The following is a 19,591-nucleotide window of genomic DNA, read 5'->3' on the forward strand; positions in this document are numbered from 1 at the left end:
GGTGCAGGGCGGCGCCGGGCCGCTAGGGGCGCTGCGCGCGTGGGCGCGGCGGTCACGCGCGGCGGAGCAGGAAGCGGCGCGGGGCGGGCGGAGCCGTGCGGTCCCGGTGCCCCCCGCTGCCCCCCGCCGCCGCCGTGGGCCGGGCCGGGCCATGCGGTGCGTCCTGATCGCCAGCACCGCGGCCGAGCTGCTCTTCTACTGGGCCGATGCCGCCTTCCTCCGCCGGCTGCGAGCCCCCCACGGCGGGCAGGTGGGGCGGGACGCGGTGCGCGGGTGCGGGGCGGGGAGGGGGTGCGCGGTGCGCGGTCGCTGACCCGGGAGCGTGTGCCGCAGGGCCCGGCGCTGGAGGACAGCCTCAACACCCTCTTCGCCCCCCTCATCATCTCCTGCGCGGCGCTGCTGGAGAAGCTCGCCGACACCTACACCTGCTTCGCGACCGAGCGCGGGCGGCACCTCCACGTCCTGCAGACGGTAGGGCCGGTACCGGCGACCGGGGTGCCCCGGCCGGCCCCCAGCTGACCCCGCTGCCCGTTGCAGTTCGGGGACTGCCTGTACATCGCGGTGAACGGCGATGGGACGGAGAGCGAGGATGACCTGCGCCGGACGCTGTTCGTGCTGCGGCGCGTGGTGGAGGCTCACTGCGGCCTCGTCACGCTCGACTCCCACCTGGTCCGCAGGGAGTGAGTGGGCACGGCCGGCATGGGCTGGCACGCAGGGTGCCGGGGCACCCGCCAAGCAGTGCCTTCGTGCAGCCCCAGGGAGGTGGGAGTGGGTGTCGACAGGCTGGGACCCCCTGCCTGCTGGGCTGCAGCTGGGTTTTGGGGTGCCCGTCCCACGCGGGGAGGTGACGGACGGCTCTCAGCTCACGCTCTGCGGCTGTCACAGGTTGAGGCCGGCCGATTCGGAGCAGCGGGAGCGTGTCTGGAGCCTGCTGCGGGGCCTGCTGGAGACCTACAGCCGCCTGTGGGAGGAGGACCAGAGCTTTGCGGTGGAGGTACTGTGTCCTAGGGTATCCCTCACCTTCGGGGCGTCCCAGGGGTGTGAGGCTGTGTGGAGTCCCAGGATGTGGGGAAGGTCTTTGGGGCAGCTCCCCGGAGCAGCGGTGCCTGGAGGTACGGGGCAGCTCAGGGGCTGTGTGTCTGGGTGTGGGGGGGCTCAGAAGACCCCACCTGCCCCCCAGGCCGTGGAGCGGCTCATTCACCCTCAGCTGTGCGAGCAGTGCATCGAGTTCCTGGAGCGGCAGGTGGTGCAGTACATCAACGCCAGCCCGGAGCGCGGCGGGGACGAGGTGGGCCATGCCTTCCTCCTGGTGCACACCAAGCTGCTGGCCTTCTACTCCAGGTGTGCCCAGCCCCGGCCCCACCACCCTTCCCAGCGCAGCCGCTCACCCTCCCGGCTGACCCTTCCCTTCTCCGGCCCACAGCCGCACTGCCAGCTCCATCCGCCCCGCTGACCTGCTCATCCTCATCCTCCTGGTGCAGGACCTGTACCCCAGCCAGAGCGCCGAGGAGGAGCTCAGCCCCCAGGTGCTCCAGAGAAGGGCATGGGGGGCAGCGGGTGAGGCTGCCACCACGGGGTGTTACCTCGGTGTCCAGGCCTTAATTTTTTCCCCTTTTTTTGGAAGCCTGCAGCAGGAAATGTGCTGCCCCAGGGACCCAAGAGAAGTGAGAGCATCCCCGTGAGCGGCCCTGGCTCCCATGGAGCTGCAGAGAAGGAATTGGATGACCAGGTGAGTCCCTGGATCAGGAGCTGCAGGGTGGGACGCTGGCTGGGCTGCCTGCATCGCTCCTGTCACTGATACAGCCATTCTCGCCAGCAGGACACAGATGATCTCTCTGTGCTCGAGGTTTACTACACGCCGGAGCCCTCACCGGGCAGGCACAGCACGGGTGAGTGCCTGGCTGGGCAGCAGCGTTGCCCATGCCCCCAGCCCCACAGAGGCTCCGGGGCTGTGTGTGGGGCTGGCGGGGAGGGTGACCTGCTATGCTCCCTGCAGGCAGCGAGAGCTGGTCAGAGGATGCTGAGATGCTGAGCACCGGAGAGGCAGACACTGGAGATGTCCAGGTGAGCAAGGGGCCCCACGGTCCCTCCTGGCTCCGCGCCTCCCCAGCCTGTCCTGGTGCTCTTTGCGGTCTCTGGTCCTCGTCACTTGTCCCTTGCTGGGCTGCAGCTGTGGGTACCCCAACCTCTAGGGCTGGGGATGCCCCCCACGTCCGTCATATGGGGCATAACCCTGTGAGGGCTCTGATCACCCTCCCTGGGTGGGGACAGGAGACCCCTGTCCATAGCCATCAGCACAGGGGGCTGGGTCTGCCCCCAAGCAGTCTGGTGTCTCCCTCTACTGCCTCGGGGCTTTCTGGGCTGCTTCCCTGCCAGATGCTGCAGAGACTCACACACTCTGCAAGCAAGTGCAGGGCTTTGTGCCAGGTGTTTGCAACCTGTGTCTTTGCAAGTGACTTCCTCTCTATCTGCTGCTCTTTTGGTGTCCCTGGGCACTTCCCTTGTTGCTGATCTTTTGCTGTGTGACCCCTCCAGCTCCATTGGTTCAGTCGTGCCTAGTTCCAGCTTTCAGGGCATTGGTGTGTCCCTCCAGAGCACCCTGGGTCAGTGCAGGCTGTCTCAACCCTGTGGAGGGCTGAGCATCTCCCCTCTCTCCCCAGATGGCAGAGGACTTGCTCCAGACCTTGGAGCCTCTGGTCCCTGAAGCTTCAAACCCCAGAAGGATCTTCCTGGACGCCAACCTGCGGGAAGGTTACTGCCCCTTGCTGCCGCACACCATGCACTGCCTCCCGCTCTGGCCAGGCATCTCCCTCGTCCTCCTGACCAAGGTGAGCTGCCTCTAAGGTGAGGGAAGCAATGGTGGGCTGGGTCCTGGCTGACCCACCTCTCCCATCCCTGGCAGGGACCCACGACCCAGGTGGCCATCACCTTGTACCAGCTGCTGGATGGTTTCTTGGTACTGGAGAGGAAGCTGGAAGAGGGGCCAGAGGCAGGAGCCCCACGCTCCTACCCATTCCTGGCTGAGCTGCGGCAGCGCATGGACAAGTTTGTGAAGAAGCTGAGTGGGCAGGACATCCAGGTGGGAGTGGGGACACAAGGACCCTGTCCTGCTGTCCCCACAGCCTGATGCTGAGCCCTGTCTCTGTCTAGTTGCAGAACGCCTGGGTGGACTTCAAGAACAAGATATTTTCCCGGAGCGAGCCTGCAAGCTCCTTGGAGTGAGTATGGGGTAGCCAGGAAAAGTCTCCAGGACAGACGGGGACCTTTCCCAGTCTGGGGGATGGCACAGCTGTCCCTGCAGCACTGGGGACCCAGGGACCAAACTCAGGCTGTCTCTCCCGGCTCAGGCTGCTGCAAGCAGTGGCCAACGTGAAGCGGCAGCTCTGCTCCATATACCGCCAGCTCTTCCTGGCCTCCACAGGCCACGGCCTGTCCCAGGGGCTGCGGGACCGTGCCCAGAAGCTGATGAGGTGAGTGCAGGGGGGTGGCCAGCATCCCTGGGGGGCTGCCCCACACCCACCTGTGCTGGGGCTTGGGGGGTCCTGGCCTCTCACTGTGCCTCTTCTTGGCAGGGAGAAGCTGCTGGACTGGCGGGACTTTCTGCTGGTGAAGAGCAGGCGCAATATCACCATGGTGTCATACCCATCCCTGCAACTGGGAGCCCAGCCTGGCGAGGAGAGGTCCTGGGGGGCAGGGGGTAGCAGAGGTGGGAGGGGGAGGACCCTGTCCCCCCAGCACCAGGCTCAAGGGGAGGAGTGTGGTGGGCAAAAGCGGTTTCCCCAAGGCTCAGGGGCTGTCCTGGAAGGGCACCAAAGTTGTTGGACACCCTTAACCCACCCCACGTACCTGGAGGACTTCCCTGGCCTGGTGCACTTCATCTATGTGGACCGCACGGCAGGGCAGATGATGGCACCATCGCTCAGCCTGACTGAGAAGTCCAGCTCCGAGCTGGGCAAGGGCCCGCTGGCCGCCTTCGTCAAAAGGAAGGTACTGCTCATGGAGCTGGGGGTGGGATGGGGACCACAGGAGGGGGTGGCGGTTGGCGGGTTTTCTGCTCAGGCTTCAGGTGCTCTTTGTCCCCCAGGTCTGGTCCCTGATCGCGTTGGCCCGACGATATCTACAGAAGGGTTACACGACGCTCATGCTGCAGGATGGTGACTACTGCTGCTCCTACTTCCTCTGGTTTGAGAACGAGCTGGTACGTGGGGCCAGGAAGGGGCTGAGCCCCTCTCCCCAACACCTTCTGAGGGCAGGGAGCAGGGCTGCAGGCACAACTGGCTCCGGCTCCTCGGCAGTCCCCTCCCTGCTCCCGTCCTCTGCTGTCATCTCTCCCCAGGGCTACAAGCTGGAGGTGATGGAGGTGCCAGTTCTCTCTGATGATTCTGCTCCCATTGGGATGCTGGCAGGAGACTACTACAGGTGAGCAGTCCCCTGCCCTGTGGTTTGGTACCAGGGCCCAGGGCTGTGCTGTCACAGGGGTCCCCCATGAGTGATGCTGTCCTCACCTGGACATCGCTGCAGGGTGGCACTAGTGCTGCAGTGTCACCAGGCTTGCAACAGCCCTTCTCCCCAGCCTGGTGCCATGGTCCTGCCGGTGGACGGGCACTGTGTCCTTGCCAGGGACTTGCTAGGGGGAAGGTGGTAAGAAAGGGGGTGCCAGGCTGCGCTGCGACTGCTGAGCCCCCCGTCTTCTCCCCAGGAAGCTGCTGCGTTACTACAGCAAGAACCACCAGGCAGAGGTGGTGAAGTGCTACGAGCTGCTGACCATGCACCTGGGCATCATCCCCTCCGAGCTCGTGGTCCAGCAGGCCTGCGACTTGGCCCGGCGCCTCTGGGAGCCCTCCCGCATCCCCCTGCTCTGAGCTGCCTCCAGCTGCCTGGGGCCGGGATTAAAGCGGGTGTGTGGGTGTTCCCGGCGCCTGGGCTGCTTTCTCGGTGTCTGCGTGCCATCAGCTGTGCCTGCAGGCAGCCTCGGGCAGCCTTCCCAACCTCCAGCCCGGACGGGGCTCCAGCTGCCCGCTGCCCCACTCCCCATGGGCTTCGCTGGCACCCAGCAGCCTCCAGGGACAGGTGGAGAGTGGGGCTGAGAGGTTGTTGGCAAATCACCATCTTGCTGAAAAGCGCGTTTCCAAAGCAGGATTTATAGCACTGACTTGGCATCACTGCTGGGCTTTGGCTGGAGTACAGAATGGCGTAGCCAAACCTGCGTGGAGAAAGGGCCCAGGGTACGTCCCCCTTCGCCCTCACCCTCAAATGTGGGGTGCGGGACCCTCGGGGGCTTGGCAGGCTCTGGGGAGGTGCAGCCCATCCTGCACCCCCTTTCCCTGTACCCAGGCTCCCAGACACCAGTCAGCTGCGGGGCCAAGCTCGGCTGTGAACGATGTGAAGCCAAGGCAGCTCATGGGTTTCGCAGGCATGTTTGGGCTCGGTGCACATGCAGACCTGCAGACCCCTCGGGCATGGCTGGGGATGGGGCCAGCGCCCAAGGGCTCCAGCAGCCACTGCCCCTTGTCGCTCTGTGCTGCTCACTGGGGCTGGGGACGGCGGATCAGGGAGCACTGGACCGCGGCAGGGCCTTTGCCCCATCCTGCTGGACAGGAATTTGCCCTGCCAAGCAACAGCATGGGGTTCGGGGCCAAGCTCACCCCCAAGCTGCCCCTTCTCCCACTGCTCTCCGGGCTGTGCTTGGGGCTTGCCTGCTTGAGGGGGCCCAAGCTGCCCTTGTCTTGCAGTGCTTGTTGGCCCACCACGCCAGCCACCTGCCCCTGGGTCCTCCCAGGAGCAGAACAACGGCTGGGGGGGCTCTCAGGCCCCCGCCTGCCTGCCCGGCCCCTTCCTGGGGTACAGGCTGGGGAGCACCTGGCGTCCTGCTGAGCACCAGGCAGGACCCGACCCTGTCTCCTTCTCTGCGCTGGGGCTGGTCTCCAGCCCCCCTGCAAGTCCCTGGCAAAGCTCTGCCAGGGTCAGCGCCTTGCTGCGGGCAGCGCTGGGGGGGCAGCACTTGGCATGTGCCCTGGTCCTGCCCTGGGACGCAGTGTCCAGCTCTGTGCCAAGGCGTCCCCTGCCCTGGCCCCCCCATCCCCTCCCTGTTCCCGGAAGCCCTGGGAAAAGCTCCGCTGTGAAAGCAAAGTCCAGGCTGCTGGGCACAGGGCAGCCATGGCCGGGCACTGTGGGGCGATGGCAGCCGGGCTCCGGGCATGGCGGGGCAGGGTCTGCCCTTCCTGCTGGCTGCGGGGATGGTGTTTGTCCCCGGGGCTGCCAGGAGCGCGGCTGGCCCATGGCGGGGCTGCAGACCAGCTGCAGCGGGAGTACGACGCGGTGGTGATCGGGGCAGGTAACACGGTGTGCAGGGAGCCAGTGCTGGGCTGTGGGGAGCCGGTGCTGGGCTGTGGGGAGCCGGTGGGGACCACGATGGTACTGGGCATGTTGCAGCTCCCCGTCACACTCCTTGTGCCAGGGAGGGTGCAGGGGTCTTGCACAGCTGGGCACACGTTGCAGCCCCCATCGTGCTGCTTGTGCAGGGCGCAGCTGGAGCATCTCCTTTGGCCACTTCTGTCCCCCTCCGCTGCACTGTTAGGGCCAGGGCTGTAGGGACGGGGGAGGATGCTCCCTGTCACCTGTATCCCCACATCCAGAACCCCGTTATTTGGGTGGCTGTGGCAGCCCTGTGTACCAGGCATGGCAGGGTGCCCTGTGCCGTGGGACCGCCCTGCCACCAGGCTTGTCTCACCTCCCTCTCTCCTTGCAGGGCACAACGGGCTGGTGGCAGTGAGTACCAAGAGCAGGGTGCTGTCACCTCCATCGCTGGGGGATGGTGGGGGACCAGGGAGGGTCTGCGCCATGGGCAAGGGAGGGCACTGGTGGCAGGGCCCATGGGGCTGGGGGTTCCCACATGGCTGTGGGGAGCGGTGCCCTCCTTGTTGAGGGGGGGACCTTGTGCAAGAGGGTGCTCGGGGTGACGAGGACACGTCCCACCTGGAGGGATGGGCAGCACAACGCCGCGCTCCCCCCAGGCTGCCTACCTGCAGCGGGCAGGGGTGCGCACGGCTGTGCTGGAGAAACGTCACGTGCTGGGTGGCACGGCCGTCACAGAGGAGATTGTGCCAGGTACCCCTGTGCACCCCATGTCCCACTGCCCCCAGCCAGCCCTGGGCATGGGCACCCCCCCACCGCCCCACATCTTCCAGGCTTCAAGTTCTCCCGGGCGTCGTACCTGCTCAGCCTGCTGCGGCCGCAGATCTACACCGAGCTGGAGCTGCAGGTACCGGCGCACATCCCTCGCCGGGCTGCCGGCACCTCCTGGCACACTGTCAGGGTGAGCCCACTGCCAGGCCATCCCCACAGCAGGGGTCCTGCCATCCCTGTCTTGCAGCGGCATGGCCTGAGGGTGCTCCCACGGGACCCCTACTCCTTCACCCCACTGCTGGAGGACAGGAGCCCCCCTCGCTCCCTGCTGCTGGGGCACGACATGGCCCAGACCCAGCAGCAGATTGCTCAGTTCTCCAAGAAGGATGCCCAGGTACTGTGGGGGCATGCACCCGGCATGGCAAAGCCCCCAAGGGGCTGCCCTGCCCAGGGGAGCAGCAGGGATGCTCCTAGGTGGGGCATCCATTGCACCCACCGTGGTGCAGTCCCTCTTGCCCCCCTCTCTGTCCCCTTTCAGGCTTACCCTGAGTACGAGGCATTCATGGGGGGCTTGGTGTCGGCCCTCAACCTGCTGCTGGATGCCCCCCCGGTGGATACAGCTGCCCTGGGGCAGGGCTCCCTGCTCCAGCGGCTCAGGGCCCTCCAAGCCCTGCGGCCCCTGCTGCGGGCAGGTATGTTTGGGATGCTGGGGGACCCCGACGGCGATGGGTGTTTGCCCACACCTGGAGCGGGCGATGCTCCTTCCCAGGGCACAGTCTCCTCAGGAGCTTCAGCTGGGCTGGGATGGCAGCAGGCTTGCCCACTGCCTGTCCCCATACCCAGCTGGGCGCAGGCAGCTGGCCCTGGCATGGCTGTGCGGGTCTCATGCTGCCTCTGCACCCCCAGGCATGGCGCTGGGGTGGCAGCTGCCCCGCTATTACGAGGTGCTCACAGCCCCCATCTCCAAGGTGAGTGCTGGCAGCAGCGATACAGAGCCACCAGCCGCCTCCCTGCCTGCCTGTGAGGGTGCTGCAGCAGCCCCCCACTGCAAGTCTGCTGCTCTCCTTTTCTCCTGGGCCAGATCCTGGATCAGTGGTTTGAGTCGGAGCCCCTGAAGGCGACCCTGGCTACTGACGCGGTGATTGGAGCCATGGCCAGCCCCCACACCCCCGGCAGTGGGTGAGGGTCCCCTTCCCCCAGGGCTCATGGCTGCACAGTCCCTCTGTGCCATCCTCTGTGCTGGCAGCCCCTTGGCTCTGCTGCACCCCAGCACCCCGTGCCCTGCCCCGCTGCCTCTCCCTCCCACCACCCGCTCAGCCTTGCTGGGATGGCTCAGGGGTTGGGGCTGGGCAAGGGGCTGCCCCCATCCTTGCCATACAGCTCTCCTGAGTGGTCCCTTCTGCCCCTTTGCTGTTTGGGCACCTCTGTCCCCAGGTCAGGCTAAGTCCTGGCCGGTGGGTGCTCCCTGTAACTGATTTGGCATTCTACGAGCTGGCACGGTCCCATCTACGGGGCCTATGGCACCATCACCCTGCCCATGGAGGGGACAGACCTGTCCCCTTGGCCGGTGGCTAACCTGGGGTCCTGCCACCCCAGGTACGTGCTGTTGCACCATGTGATGGGCGAGCTGGATGGACAGCGGGGGGCCTGGGGCTACGTGGCCGGCGGGATGGGGGCCCTGTCCCAAGCCATTGCCCGCGCAGCGGCTGCCCAGGGAGCCCACATCTTTGCTGAGAAGGTACGGGGTTGTCTGGGTGTGAGGAGCTGCCTGGCCAGCCTGCAGGCACCGGGGATGCTCTCGGTGAGGTCCTGTCCCCTCTACCTGCCCAGGCAGTGTGCCACGTGCTGCTGGGCAGGGACAGGCAGGCGCAGGGCGTCACACTGCAGGACGGGACGGAGGTGAGGAGCAAACTAGTGCTGTCCAATGCCTCCCCCCAGATCACCTTCCTGGAGCTCACCCCCCAGGTATGGGGCATACGGGGCTGGCAGGGGCTTGGCGTGGTGGCATGCCCTGGCCAGGCTGCCCCCCTCACCGTGGGGCTCTGCCCCGGCCTCTCCCACCCCAGGAGCAGCTGCCAAAGGATTTTGTCCAGCGGATCCGGCAGGTCGACACGCGCTCCCCCGTCACCAAGATCAACGGTAGGTACTGGCAGGGCCACCTCCACTGCCATCCCTGCTGGAGGGACACTGTCCTCAGGCTCAGCAATAGGCTGCACCCTGCTTCCCCATCCCTTCTCCTGTGCCCAGTGGCTGTGGATCGGCTGCCCAGCTTCCTGGCTGCCCCCAACACCCACGACGGCCAGCCCCTGCCCCACCACCAGTGCTCCATCCATCTCAACTGCGAGGGCACCCACCTCCTGCACCATGCCTTCACTGAGGCCACCCATGGGCACCCCTCCAGCAGGTAGGAGCCTGCACTGGCACACCTCGGTGCCCCTGGGAAGAGGCAGGACAGCCATGGTGGGTGGTGCTGGGGGAAGAAGTTTGGGGTGGCTGGGTCCCCCTCTGCCTGCCCAACTAGTGTCCTGCTCCCCCAGGCCCATGATTGAGCTCTGCATCCCCTCGGCGCTGGACCCGGGGCTGGCACCGCAGGGCTGCCATGTCGTGTCCCTCTTCACGCAGTACACCCCCTCCGTGCTGGCGGGTGGGCAGCCCTGGGACGAGCAGGCCAGAAATGCGTACGCAGACACAGGTACGTATTGCATATGTGGGCATGGGTACGTAATGCATATGTGGGTAACACCAGGAGCGCTGGTCCCTGCCTCGGAGCTGCTCGGGGGGCCGGCCACCATGTGCCCCCAAGCTGCCCGCCAGTCCCTTCATCCCTCCCTAGTGTTTGACTGCATCGAAGCCTATGCCCCGGGGTTCAAGGCATCTGTCATCGGCAGGGACATCCTGACGCCACCAGACCTGGAGAGGATCTTCGGGCTGCCCGGCGGGGTGGGTACCATGCGGGCTCAGCTCTGAGCATCGCTCCGGTGCCAGCGCTGGTGGGCACACAGCCATGAGCCAGGCACAGCCAGCTCACACAGAGCTCTGCTTGCAGAACATCTTCCACGGAGGAATGTCTCTGGACCAGCTGTACTTTGCCCGGCCGGCACCATCCTACTCGGGCTACCGGTCTCCAATTCCTGGCTTGTACCTATGTGGAAGTGGAGCCCACCCTGGTGAGCAGGGCTGGGAGCTGGTACCCTCCTGGGGGGCTGCAGGAGGAGACGAGGGTGCACGGAAGGGGAGCAAGGGCCCCAACTCCTGTGACTGGAGCTGCTCGCTGCTCCCCATTTCTGCTCTCTTGCAGGAGGAGGAGTGATGGGAGCAGCGGGACGCAACGCCGCCCAGGTGGCCCTCGAGGACTTCAGGCACCTGTGATGGCAGCTGTGACACCAACTGGCTTCGCCTATGCAGGTTGTGGCTGCAGCAAGCTGTGCTGTCCCTACCCAGAGCTCTGCCCATGCCCAACTTTCTTCCCAGGCACTGCAGGGCAGCAGCATCCCCTGAGAGGTGGGGGGGTGCAGGCTGGCAGGGTCCCTTATGCTCCCAGCTGCCACTGTCACCTTGACCACGTGGCTGTTCCCAGCCCGCCTCAGCCCAGCCTTGCCAGGGTGGCTCCTGGGCACCAGGCGGCCATGGCGAGCCTCACTCAGCCCCTGCCTGCACCCGTGGAAATAAACCCTGGCCCGGGCTCTGGCTTGAGCACTCTCGCTGTGGTTTTTCAGCTCTTCGCGCGGCTCCCAACATGCTGGCGTGGGAGGGCTGCACTGTGCCATCTCTACTGTGTCTGGTGATGTAGCCCTGGGAGAGCTGCCAGAGGGGACAGGCATGTCCCAGAGCAGTGAATGGGGACAACCAGCCCCTCGCCCACTCCTCCGCTCACTGATGCAGGCTCAGGTGCATGCAGGGCTATTTGGCTGGAGCCACTCAGCCCTGGGCTGGCCAGGACCACCCCAAGGTGCCTAGAACAAGCAGGGGACCAGGAAGCTGCTTGAGACCTGCTTTGCTACCTCGAGCCCCTAAGCTGTCCTCTGTCCCCAAAGCCCTCGGTGGCTGTGTGTGCAGCAGCCACACGCCCAGCAGAACTGGCAGCTGTCCCCCCATGCCCCGCGCACCCCCATTCCTGCTGGGAGCTGCCGGCACGTGTTCTGGCCCCGTCCCTCCATCCACAGGGCAGATGCTCCGTGCAGCCCAGCAGCTCTCGCTGGCCACCCCGCAGCCGGCAGTGGGCCCGGGGTGTGCCCCTCTCCTAGGCCGCTGCCGGGAGCTGCTTGCTGCAGATTACAGAGCTCGCGTCCTCTCCCTGCCCTCTTCCTCCCCCGGACAATGCTCCCAATTCAGCTGCCCGCCTCGCCTCCCGTCGGGCCCTAAATACAGTGCTGCCAGGCTGAGCTGTTGCACCTGAGCTGGCTGAATCAATATTGACCTGCCAGGAATAGTCCCGCTGCCCACAGCTTCCCGCACAGGGGGCTACCCGCTGCCCGCGCTGTATTTTTAGCTGCTGCAGTTGCTGCCTGCCTGGGGCTGCAGGTGCTGGCACCCAGTGAGCCCCGAGGGCTGGGCTGGAGGGGGATGGCAGTGAGGGGGGACACCTCCAGCCTGCCAAGGTCACACTGAGCAGCAGGACACAGCGCCCACGCTGCTGCGGGTTGAGGCTGGCAGGTCCCAGGTGTGGGAGAGCCCACTGGACCCCCCCGCTGCCCCCAGGAGCAGAGGCAGAGCTGGGAGCGGGACCCAGCACCCACCTGCCCTGACCCCTGCCGAAATCTGCCTTGGGGGGGCTCAGGGGAGGCTCCTGGCCTCACACTTGAGTAATTGAGCTCCAAAACGTCGAGACACAAATGAGTCATGGGCTCTGCTGCTGGCCCCAGCCCTGCCCTCCCCAAGGCTCTCTGTGGCCCCCAAGCTGGAGCTGGCCAGGGACCCCCACCTCTGGTGAGGCTCCAGCATGTGCCCCCCCAAGCCCAGCCAGTGCACAGGGCTGGGATGAGGGTGCCCTGCAAAAGGGTTCCTGGGATGGGCACCCCTGCACACCCGGGGGTGCTGGAGGCTCCCATGGGATGTGGCGATGAGCTCACGGGCTATTCCCGTCCTGGCTCCTCCCGGCAGGAGCCAGCTGCTTTGACTCCAAACAAACAGCCCTGTGGCCACCAGCACATTCCTGGCTGGTCCCCAGCCACGGTGAGGGCACTGGACTTCCTGTTTATCCCCGTCCCACGGTGTGGCATGGCGGGGGGGGGGGACAGCGATGTGCCCCGGAGACTGGCAGCACCCCAAGCCGGAGGTTGCTCCCGGGGCAGGTCAGCAGGGGCATCCCCTGTCTCCATGTCCCCCAGAAGGGGGCTGTGCCTGGGGACCCCCACAGCCAGCCTGGCTCAGGGATGGCCCAGGTGATGCCCCAAGCCCCAGCAGGACCTTACTCTGGGCCCCGGTGCCACCCCACAGTCTCCTCTGATCTCTGTGCCCCCCCCAATTTGTGGCCCTATTGCAGCACCCCCAGGCACCGCATGCCTGCATGCCTGCTTGAGCTGCTGTGTGGGGTGGGAAGGGGCGAGGGGTGTCCTTTTGGGGTGTCCCAAGAGTGGCAGTTTGTCACCCCCAGAAAACTCATGCTCTGCCTGGCTGTGGGCCAGCCCCATGGTGTGGTGGTGCTGGAGGTGGGGGGGCATCCCTGACTGGGGGCATTGGGTTCACTCGGGGGGGTGTCCAGGCTCACAGCAGGTAGGGGCTATCCTGGGGTGCTCAGATCCCCCAAGGGGCAGGGGGCAGGGGTTGGGGCAGGGGTAGGTTTGCCCCAGGGTGGCAGAGGAGTGCCGGGGTGGGGGGGGCAGGGTGCAGGGCTGGGCTTCAGGCAGGGTGCGGGGGGGGCCGGGGCCGGGCTGGGCAGCGTGGGCCCCCACCCGGGGCGGCCCCCCTGCCGCACCATAAAAGCGGCAGCAGGCGGTGCTGGGCGGCAGGAGAGCTGCTGAGGCAGCGGGAGCCAGCGCCGCATCCCCTCGTCGCTGCCTGTCCTGCACCGTCCCCCCCGGCAGGGTGAGTACCGGGGATGGGCCCGGGAGGGGGGTCTGGGCACCTGGGGACCGGGGGCAGCAACCCCACTAGTGCTGTGAGTGGGGATGCAGGGGGAGAGGTGGGGTGATGGGGGACAGAGGCTTGTGGGGCAGGATGGGGAGGGGACCCTCATGTCCAGCACAGTGTTCAGGTGAGGGATAAAGCGGGGGGGCTCTGTGGGGCCCCCACCCATGGCCCGAAGTGTGGGGCAGGCAGGAAGCCATAGGGGCAGGGTAGTTTCATGGGGATGCCTGTGGCTGTTGGCATTGGAGTGTGGGGCAGTGGGTGCCTGGGGGGGGCTGTGCCAGGGCTGGGTGCCCCCAGCGAGGGGCAGGTGGGTGTGGGGCTGGGGCTGAGCCCCGGGGTGGGGGATGCTACAAGCTGTTCGTGGCAAGGACCAGACCCTGCATCCCCTGCAGTGCAGGGACAGGGATGTCACTGCCGTGACGTCACTCCACCATCACCCAGCCCCTGGGGCACGAGGGGGCTGCAGCAGCACCCTGCACCCCACTGTGGTCCCCAAAGGCTCAATGCTGGGCTGTCCCCAGGCATCCCAGCCCCGGAGCCACGATGGTGATGCCAGCTGGTGCAAGCCCCATCCTGCTGCCGCTGGTGCTGGTGCTGTGCCGGGTGGCCCCCAGCGAGCAGGAGCCAGCTCCAATGCAGCTGCGGCTGGCGGGGCCACGGGGGCCGGCAGGGGAGGGCCGGCTGGAGGTGCTGTACCAGGGGCGCTGGGGCACCATCTGCGACGATGGCTTCGACTTCCATGCGGCCACCGTCGCCTGCCGGCAGCTGGGCTACGCCGCGGCCATCACCTGGACCCATAGTGCCACCTACGGCCAGGGGGAAGGTAGGGGGCAGGTGGGGAATGGGGGGGCAGGGGGTCCTGGCGAGGGCAGTGTGCTTAGCGCTGGCTGGGGCAGCCTACCCGGGGGCTGTGGGTGAGGGCAGCCCATGGGGGGGACTGGATGGGGCCCATGGTGCTGCAGAGGGAGATGGGGACCCCCCCAATGGTGACCCCCCAGCCCTGCGTGTGTCCCCCCAGGCCCCATCTGGCTGGACAATGTGCGGTGTGGGGGCAGTGAGGGCTCCCTGGCAGAGTGTGTCCACAACGGCTGGGGCACCAGCGACTGCCACCACGGCGAGGATGCTGGCGTGGTGTGTTCGGGACAGCGCCTGCCCAGTGCCCACCCCCAGGCCACCACCTCCGGTCACCTGGGAGAGGTGAGTGCCCAGAGGATGGACGGGGGGGGAGGGGCAGGTCCCTTTGACCCTTCCGCTTGTCCCCATCCTGCACACCCTGCCCTCGATGCTGGAGCCCCTGTGCCCACCCCTGTGCCCACCACGGCAGGTGCCGGGGCTGAGCCTGGAGGAGGTGCGGCTCAAGCCCATCCTGGCGCGGACCAAGCGGAGCGTGCCGGTGACGGAGGGTGCCGTGGAGGTGAAGCACAACGGGCGCTGGAGGCAGATGTGCGATGAGGGCTGGACCAGGAACAACAGCCGTGTGGTCTGCGGGATGCTGGGCTTCCCCCGGGAGAAGCACATCAACACCAGCTTCTACCGGTAGGGATGTGGGAGAGCCCCATTGCAGCTGTGCAGCATGCGGGGCAGAGTGCTCGGCTGGACGTGCCGTGGGGACAAGAGACCGGGGGGATCGGGGAAGGGATGCACATGTGGGTGGGTGTGTGGGGTGCTGGTATGGCCTGGCCATGCCTGGGTCCCCTTCTTGGGGCCTTGATGAGGAGCAGAAATGTGCTCGGCAGCAGCCGGGGGGCTGTGGGGACAGCCACCAGCCATGGCCGACAAAGCGTGGCAAGTGGCCTGTGGCCCCTCCGCCCCCGCCTCGGGCTGGGGCTATAAATACAGCCTGTAATAAGCCCCTGCCAGTGCCAGGAGTCGCACAGTCCCGCCGGGGCATGCGACACAGCCAGGTTTGGCAGCGTAATTGCCAGTGGGGAGAGGACCTGTCTTCACCCTGCCGTGCCATGGGAGGACCCCCGCCCAGCTCCGGCTCCTGCCATGGGGTGGTGGGGAGGGCGGGGATGATGGGGTGGGGGGTCCCAAGCCCTGCAGGGTTGACATGGCCCCCCCTGACCTCCTGTCTCTGTGCACTCGCAGGAAGCTCTGGAACATGAAGCTGAAGGACCCCAACTCCAGGTGGGGCTCAGCCCTGGGCAGGGGCACCCTGGGCGGGCACCCAGCGCAGGCATTGGGTGCCGGACAGCCTCCAGCACCCGAGCTGATGCCAGCCCCTGCTCCTCTCCCTTGGCAGCCTGAAGACCCTCAGCCAGAAGAACAGCTTCTGGGTCCACAGGGTGCGGTGCCAGGGCACGGAGCCCCACCTGGCCCGCTGCCCCACGCAGGTGGCCCCGCCAGCCCCCCGCCAGCACGCCTGCCCCCGCGGCATGCACGCCATTGTCAGCTGCCTCTCCGGCCCTGCCTTCCAGAAGGGCACAGGCAAGGGCAGGAGCAAGACCTCCCCGGGAAAGGTGAGCCCCGGCACAGCCCCATGCCCCATCCTGCCAATGGAGGGTCCCGGAGCCAGGCAGCACCCAGCCATCCCGTTTGCACCCATGCCCGTGGTGCAGGCAGGTGGCTGTGCCATGGGGCCGCTGACCGGCTGCTCCCCATGCCCAGGTGCTCCCGGTGCGGCTGCGCGCAGGCACCCATGCCGGCGAGGGCCGGGTGGAGGTGCTGCGCCACGGGCAGTGGGGTACCGTGTGTGACAAGCAGTGGGACCTGGCCGCGGCCAGCGTGGTGTGCAGGCAGCTGGGCTACGGGACGGCGAAGCAGGCCCTGGTGGGAGCACAGATGGGCCAAGGTGAGGCACGAGGTGTGGTTGGGCTTGGAGGGGCATGAGGGGGAAAGCCACTGGTTTACTGGGTGCTGCTGGAGCACACTGGGATGTCCAGGCAGCTCCAGCCTGCGCTGGGATGGGACTCCCGTGGCTGCTCCTGTCATGGGCAGCCCCATGCCTGTAGGGAACCCCCAGACCAGGAGGAGGAGGGTGAGGGACTTCCTTGCTCCAGGATTGGCATGGAGTGGGGAGTGCTGACCCTCCCTCTGCTTCAGGCCTGGGACCCATCCACATGAGCGAGGTGCGGTGCACCGGCCACGAGCGCTCCCTGGGTGAGTGCCGCTTCCAGGACGCCGAGCGGAGCGGGTGCTGGCACGAGGCTGATGCCGCCGTCCGCTGCCATGTGCCCCACATGGACTTCGAGAGCCAGGTGAGCCCCTGCTGCCTCCCCAGAGCCTGTGGAGCCCCAGCCCCACTGCACAGCCCCTGACCCCAAGCTCTGTGCCCGGTGTGGATGCTCAGAGCAGCCCTGGGGTGGCCCAGGGGATGGGGGGACACAGAGCAGCACGCTGATGGGGGGGCTGCAGGATGAGCTGGTGGCACAAGTGGTCTTGTGGGGAGGGAGGGACTGAGAGGAGGGTGGGGGAGATGTTGGGCTGGATGCGTGGGGCTGCCTGCCCATTGCAGTTCCAGGCAGGAGGGCCGGGGGTCTGCCCCGTGCTCCGGCTCAGCCCCTCTTCGCCCGCAGGTGCGGCTGGCCGGGGGCCGCAGCCCCGAGGAGGGAGTGGTGGAGGTGCTGGTGCCGGTGCAGGGGCGGCTGCAGTGGGGCACGGTGTGCGGTGCGCAGTGGGGGCTGAACGAGGCCATGGTCGTCTGCCGGCAGCTGGGGCTGGGCTTTGCCAGCCATGCCCTCCAGGTGAGCGGGGTCCCAGCCTGGGGTCTGGGCTAGGAGGGGTTCAATGGGATGCGTGGCATGGGCATGGGGTGAGATGGGACAGCCCGGGGCTACAAGCCCTGGGGGTAGCGCTGGGGCACGGGAGCTGGCAGGGGAGGCAAGGTGGGCGCTGGCAGGGAGTACGAGGGCTGGTCCGAGCGCTGTGCTCCTCCTCTGCCCAGGAGATGTGGTACTGGGAAGGCAGCCCCGATGCTGCCCGGGTGGTGATGAGCGGGGTGCGCTGCGCCGGCACCGAGCTGGCCCTCCAGCAGTGCCAGCGCCACGGCCCCATCCACTGCCCCAGCGGCGGGGGACGCTTCTCGGCGGGGGTCACCTGCACTGCCCGTGAGTACCAGGAGCCCACTGGGTACCGCTGGGAAGGGGCACCCCCCTTCTCCTGGCACGGAGAGCCGGGGGGGGCTATGCGGGGTGGGGATCGCCTGCTCCATCCCCACCAATCCCCTCCATGACAGATGCCCCGGACCTGGTGATGAACGCCCGGCTGGTGCAGGAGACAGCCTACCTGGAGGACCGGCCGCTGGAGCTGCTGTACTGCGCCCACGAGGAGCGCTGCCTCTCCCGCTCCGCCGACCACATGCAGTGGCCCTACGGCCACCGCCGCCTGCTCCGCTTCTCCTCACAGATCCACAACCTGGGCAGAGCCGATTTCCGACCCAAGATGGGGCGTCATGCCTGGACCTGGCACCAGTGCCACCGGTGAGTGGCTCGTGGGCAGGGGATGGCAGGAGGCTGCCCTCTCCCTGCACCAGGCAGGGCACGGTGGCACTCATCCCGCAGAGGCTGGCCCGCCCTGGGGGTAATTGGCAGCGTCCACGCTGGCACTGTCATTACAGCTTTATTTGGCTTCAAGGCTGTAATTTGCTCAGAGCCTCTGGGTGCTGCCTGCTCCCGGCTGGCTGGGCTGGCCATGTGCTCCCCAGCCGGGCACTGGCCGTGCACTCAGCCCCTGTCCCCACAGGCACTTCCACAGCATCGAGGTCTTCACCCACTACGACCTGCTTACACTCAACGGCTCCAAGGTGGCCGAAGGGCACAAGGCCAGCTTTTGCCTGGAGGACACCAACTGCCCCGAGGGTAGGCGCCAGCTGCAGAGCTGCCAGTGACTCCTCCAGTCCTGCTCCCTGGTGGGGCTCTGCCCGTGCCCCCCTTCACCTCCCCTCCCTCCCACAGGGCTGCAGCGACGCTTCGCCTGCGCCAACTTTGGGGAGCAGGGGGTGAGCGTGGGGTGCTGGGACACCTACCGCCATGACATCGACTGCCAGTGGATTGACATCACCGACGTGCCACCAGGCAGCTACACCTTCCAGGTACGGGGACAGAGGGGCAGGGTGTGCCCCAAGCCACCGGACTTCAGGGCTGGGGGCCACCCTCCATGGGCACTACCAGCACCCCTCACCCTGCACATCAGGGTGCTGCTCTGCACCCCACGGTGCATGCCACGGCCCTGCCTCGCCAAGGCACGGCAGTAGTACCCCCAGCCCTGCCCCTCGCCCTCCTCAGGTGGTCGTGAACCCCAAGCACGAGGTGGCCGAGTCGGACTTCTCCAACAACGTGATGCGGTGCCAGTGCAAGTATGACGGGCAGCGCGTCTGGATGCATGGCTGCCACACGAGTACGGAGGGATGGGAGCAGAGGGGGCATGGCGGGCAGGGTGAGGAGAAGTGGAGGGATGGGGGTCCCGCAGGTCCCGTGTCCTGCCCACCCACACCATCGCTCTCCCCAGGCGATGCCTACGGTGCCGACGTGGTGAGCGATCTGGAGCGACGGGAACGCTTGGCCAACAACCTCGTATGAGCCCCCTGGCATCGGCACACTCCCAGCAGCACCCAGGCGCAGCCCGGCTCCTGCACCCCAGCCCCTGCACCCCAGCAGCACCAAACTGAGCTCAGGGACTCTAAAACTTTTGTATTTATTGATGCTGCTGCAGAGGATGGAGATAAGCACCAGGGGTGCCCACCTCCATGCTGCTAGTGGGACCAGCGAGAGGGGCCTGGGTACTGCACCAGCCCTCACCTCCGTGGCTCTGGTGCCCCCCAGGACGACTACCTCAGCCTGCCTGCCTGGCCCCCCGGTCCCAGCAGACTCAGGACAGGCCTCGGCCCCTGCCACCCGTGCACCAGTCCTGTCCTCAATAAAGGTGCTGTGCAATGGGAGAGGGGGTATCCCCTTATCAACCCCACCTTCCCCTGCTCCTTCACCTGTGCTCTTCCCCAACAGGACCATGAAGCCAGTCCCCAGTCAGGAACGACCCTGGTCTAGGTGATGTCCCTCTGGCCAGGCAGTGTCCCCCCTCTGCCACCCAGGGCCACCAGCCCCCTGGCTGCCTGTGTGTGGCCGGTGCCAAGTGGCTCTGCCTCGCCGCCAGCAGTCCCTGCCAGCCAGGGCACCCTGGCCCTGAACTGGCTGACCCCATGCACGCAAAGGGACCCGGCCAGCTCTGTGGCAGCGCGGGCTGGCAGCCAGCCCACCGGCTGCCGTGGCTGCAGCCACCAAGCCGAGCTTTCCCAGACTGCTCCAGCAGCTTCCCAGCCCTGGGAGCAGGGACGGGGCCACTCTGCCCCTCGAAGCCCTTGCTCTTGGGCACAGGGTGGAGACACAGGGGACACCGTGCCCTTGCTCTCTGTGTTTCTTTCCTCCCGTGGTTTGCAGCAAATTTTTTTTAAAGGAAATAA

The 19,591-nt window shown here is 66.9% G+C and overlaps 3 protein-coding genes across 5 annotated transcripts; all 3 read left to right on the plus strand.

Annotated features, from left to right (window-relative positions):
* Nucleotides 1–85: 85 nt before the first annotated feature.
* HPS1 (HPS1 biogenesis of lysosomal organelles complex 3 subunit 1) lies at nt 86–4,930 on the plus strand. 2 transcript variants are annotated; one of them, XM_068398433.1, is made up of 18 exons: nt 86–250; nt 334–471; nt 538–680; nt 886–994; nt 1,181–1,341; nt 1,424–1,526; nt 1,625–1,729; nt 1,817–1,889; nt 1,997–2,064; nt 2,661–2,828; nt 2,903–3,079; nt 3,151–3,218; nt 3,348–3,470; nt 3,573–3,637; nt 3,842–3,987; nt 4,085–4,198; nt 4,337–4,419; nt 4,700–4,930. In XM_068398433.1, exons 1-18 carry the CDS (start codon nt 152–154, stop codon nt 4,860–4,862), a joined length of 2,106 nt encoding a protein of 701 aa, XP_068254534.1. In that variant the 5' UTR covers nt 86–151; the 3' UTR covers nt 4,863–4,930. The 2 variants fall into 2 exon arrangements, with proteins under 2 accessions (XP_068254534.1, XP_068254535.1); XM_068398434.1 differs by having other exon boundaries at nt 1,820–1,889; nt 3,573–3,638; nt 3,843–3,987.
* Nucleotides 4,931–6,177: 1,247 nt separating this feature from the next.
* Nucleotides 6,178–10,494, plus strand: PYROXD2 (pyridine nucleotide-disulphide oxidoreductase domain 2). Its single transcript, XM_068399453.1, has 16 exons — nt 6,178–6,334; nt 6,749–6,768; nt 7,014–7,107; nt 7,188–7,261; nt 7,373–7,519; nt 7,664–7,817; nt 8,032–8,093; nt 8,207–8,304; nt 8,722–8,863; nt 8,956–9,090; nt 9,192–9,264; nt 9,373–9,529; nt 9,663–9,817; nt 9,959–10,065; nt 10,172–10,292; nt 10,424–10,494. The coding sequence occupies exons 1-16, from the start codon at nt 6,178–6,180 to the stop codon at nt 10,492–10,494; spliced, it is 1,767 nt and encodes a 588-aa protein (XP_068255554.1).
* Nucleotides 10,495–13,719: 3,225 nt separating this feature from the next.
* LOXL4 (lysyl oxidase like 4) lies at nt 13,720–18,713 on the plus strand. Of its 2 annotated transcripts, none has more exons than XM_068399022.1 (14): nt 13,720–14,017; nt 14,213–14,391; nt 14,519–14,730; nt 15,286–15,324; nt 15,440–15,656; nt 15,805–15,988; nt 16,240–16,394; nt 16,713–16,880; nt 17,081–17,243; nt 17,372–17,615; nt 17,878–17,993; nt 18,090–18,226; nt 18,420–18,531; nt 18,643–18,713. In XM_068399022.1, the coding sequence occupies exons 1-14, from the start codon at nt 13,738–13,740 to the stop codon at nt 18,711–18,713; spliced, it is 2,277 nt and encodes a 758-aa protein (XP_068255123.1). In that variant the 5' UTR covers nt 13,720–13,737. The 2 variants fall into 2 exon arrangements, with proteins under 2 accessions (XP_068255123.1, XP_068255122.1); XM_068399021.1 differs by having other exon boundaries at nt 13,738–14,017; nt 15,440–15,671.
* Nucleotides 18,714–19,591: the final 878 nt, after the last annotated feature.

Source organism: Nyctibius grandis, chromosome 4, assembly GCF_013368605.1.
Source record: "Nyctibius grandis isolate bNycGra1 chromosome 4, bNycGra1.pri, whole genome shotgun sequence".
NCBI lineage: Eukaryota > Metazoa > Chordata > Aves > Nyctibiiformes > Nyctibiidae > Nyctibius > Nyctibius grandis.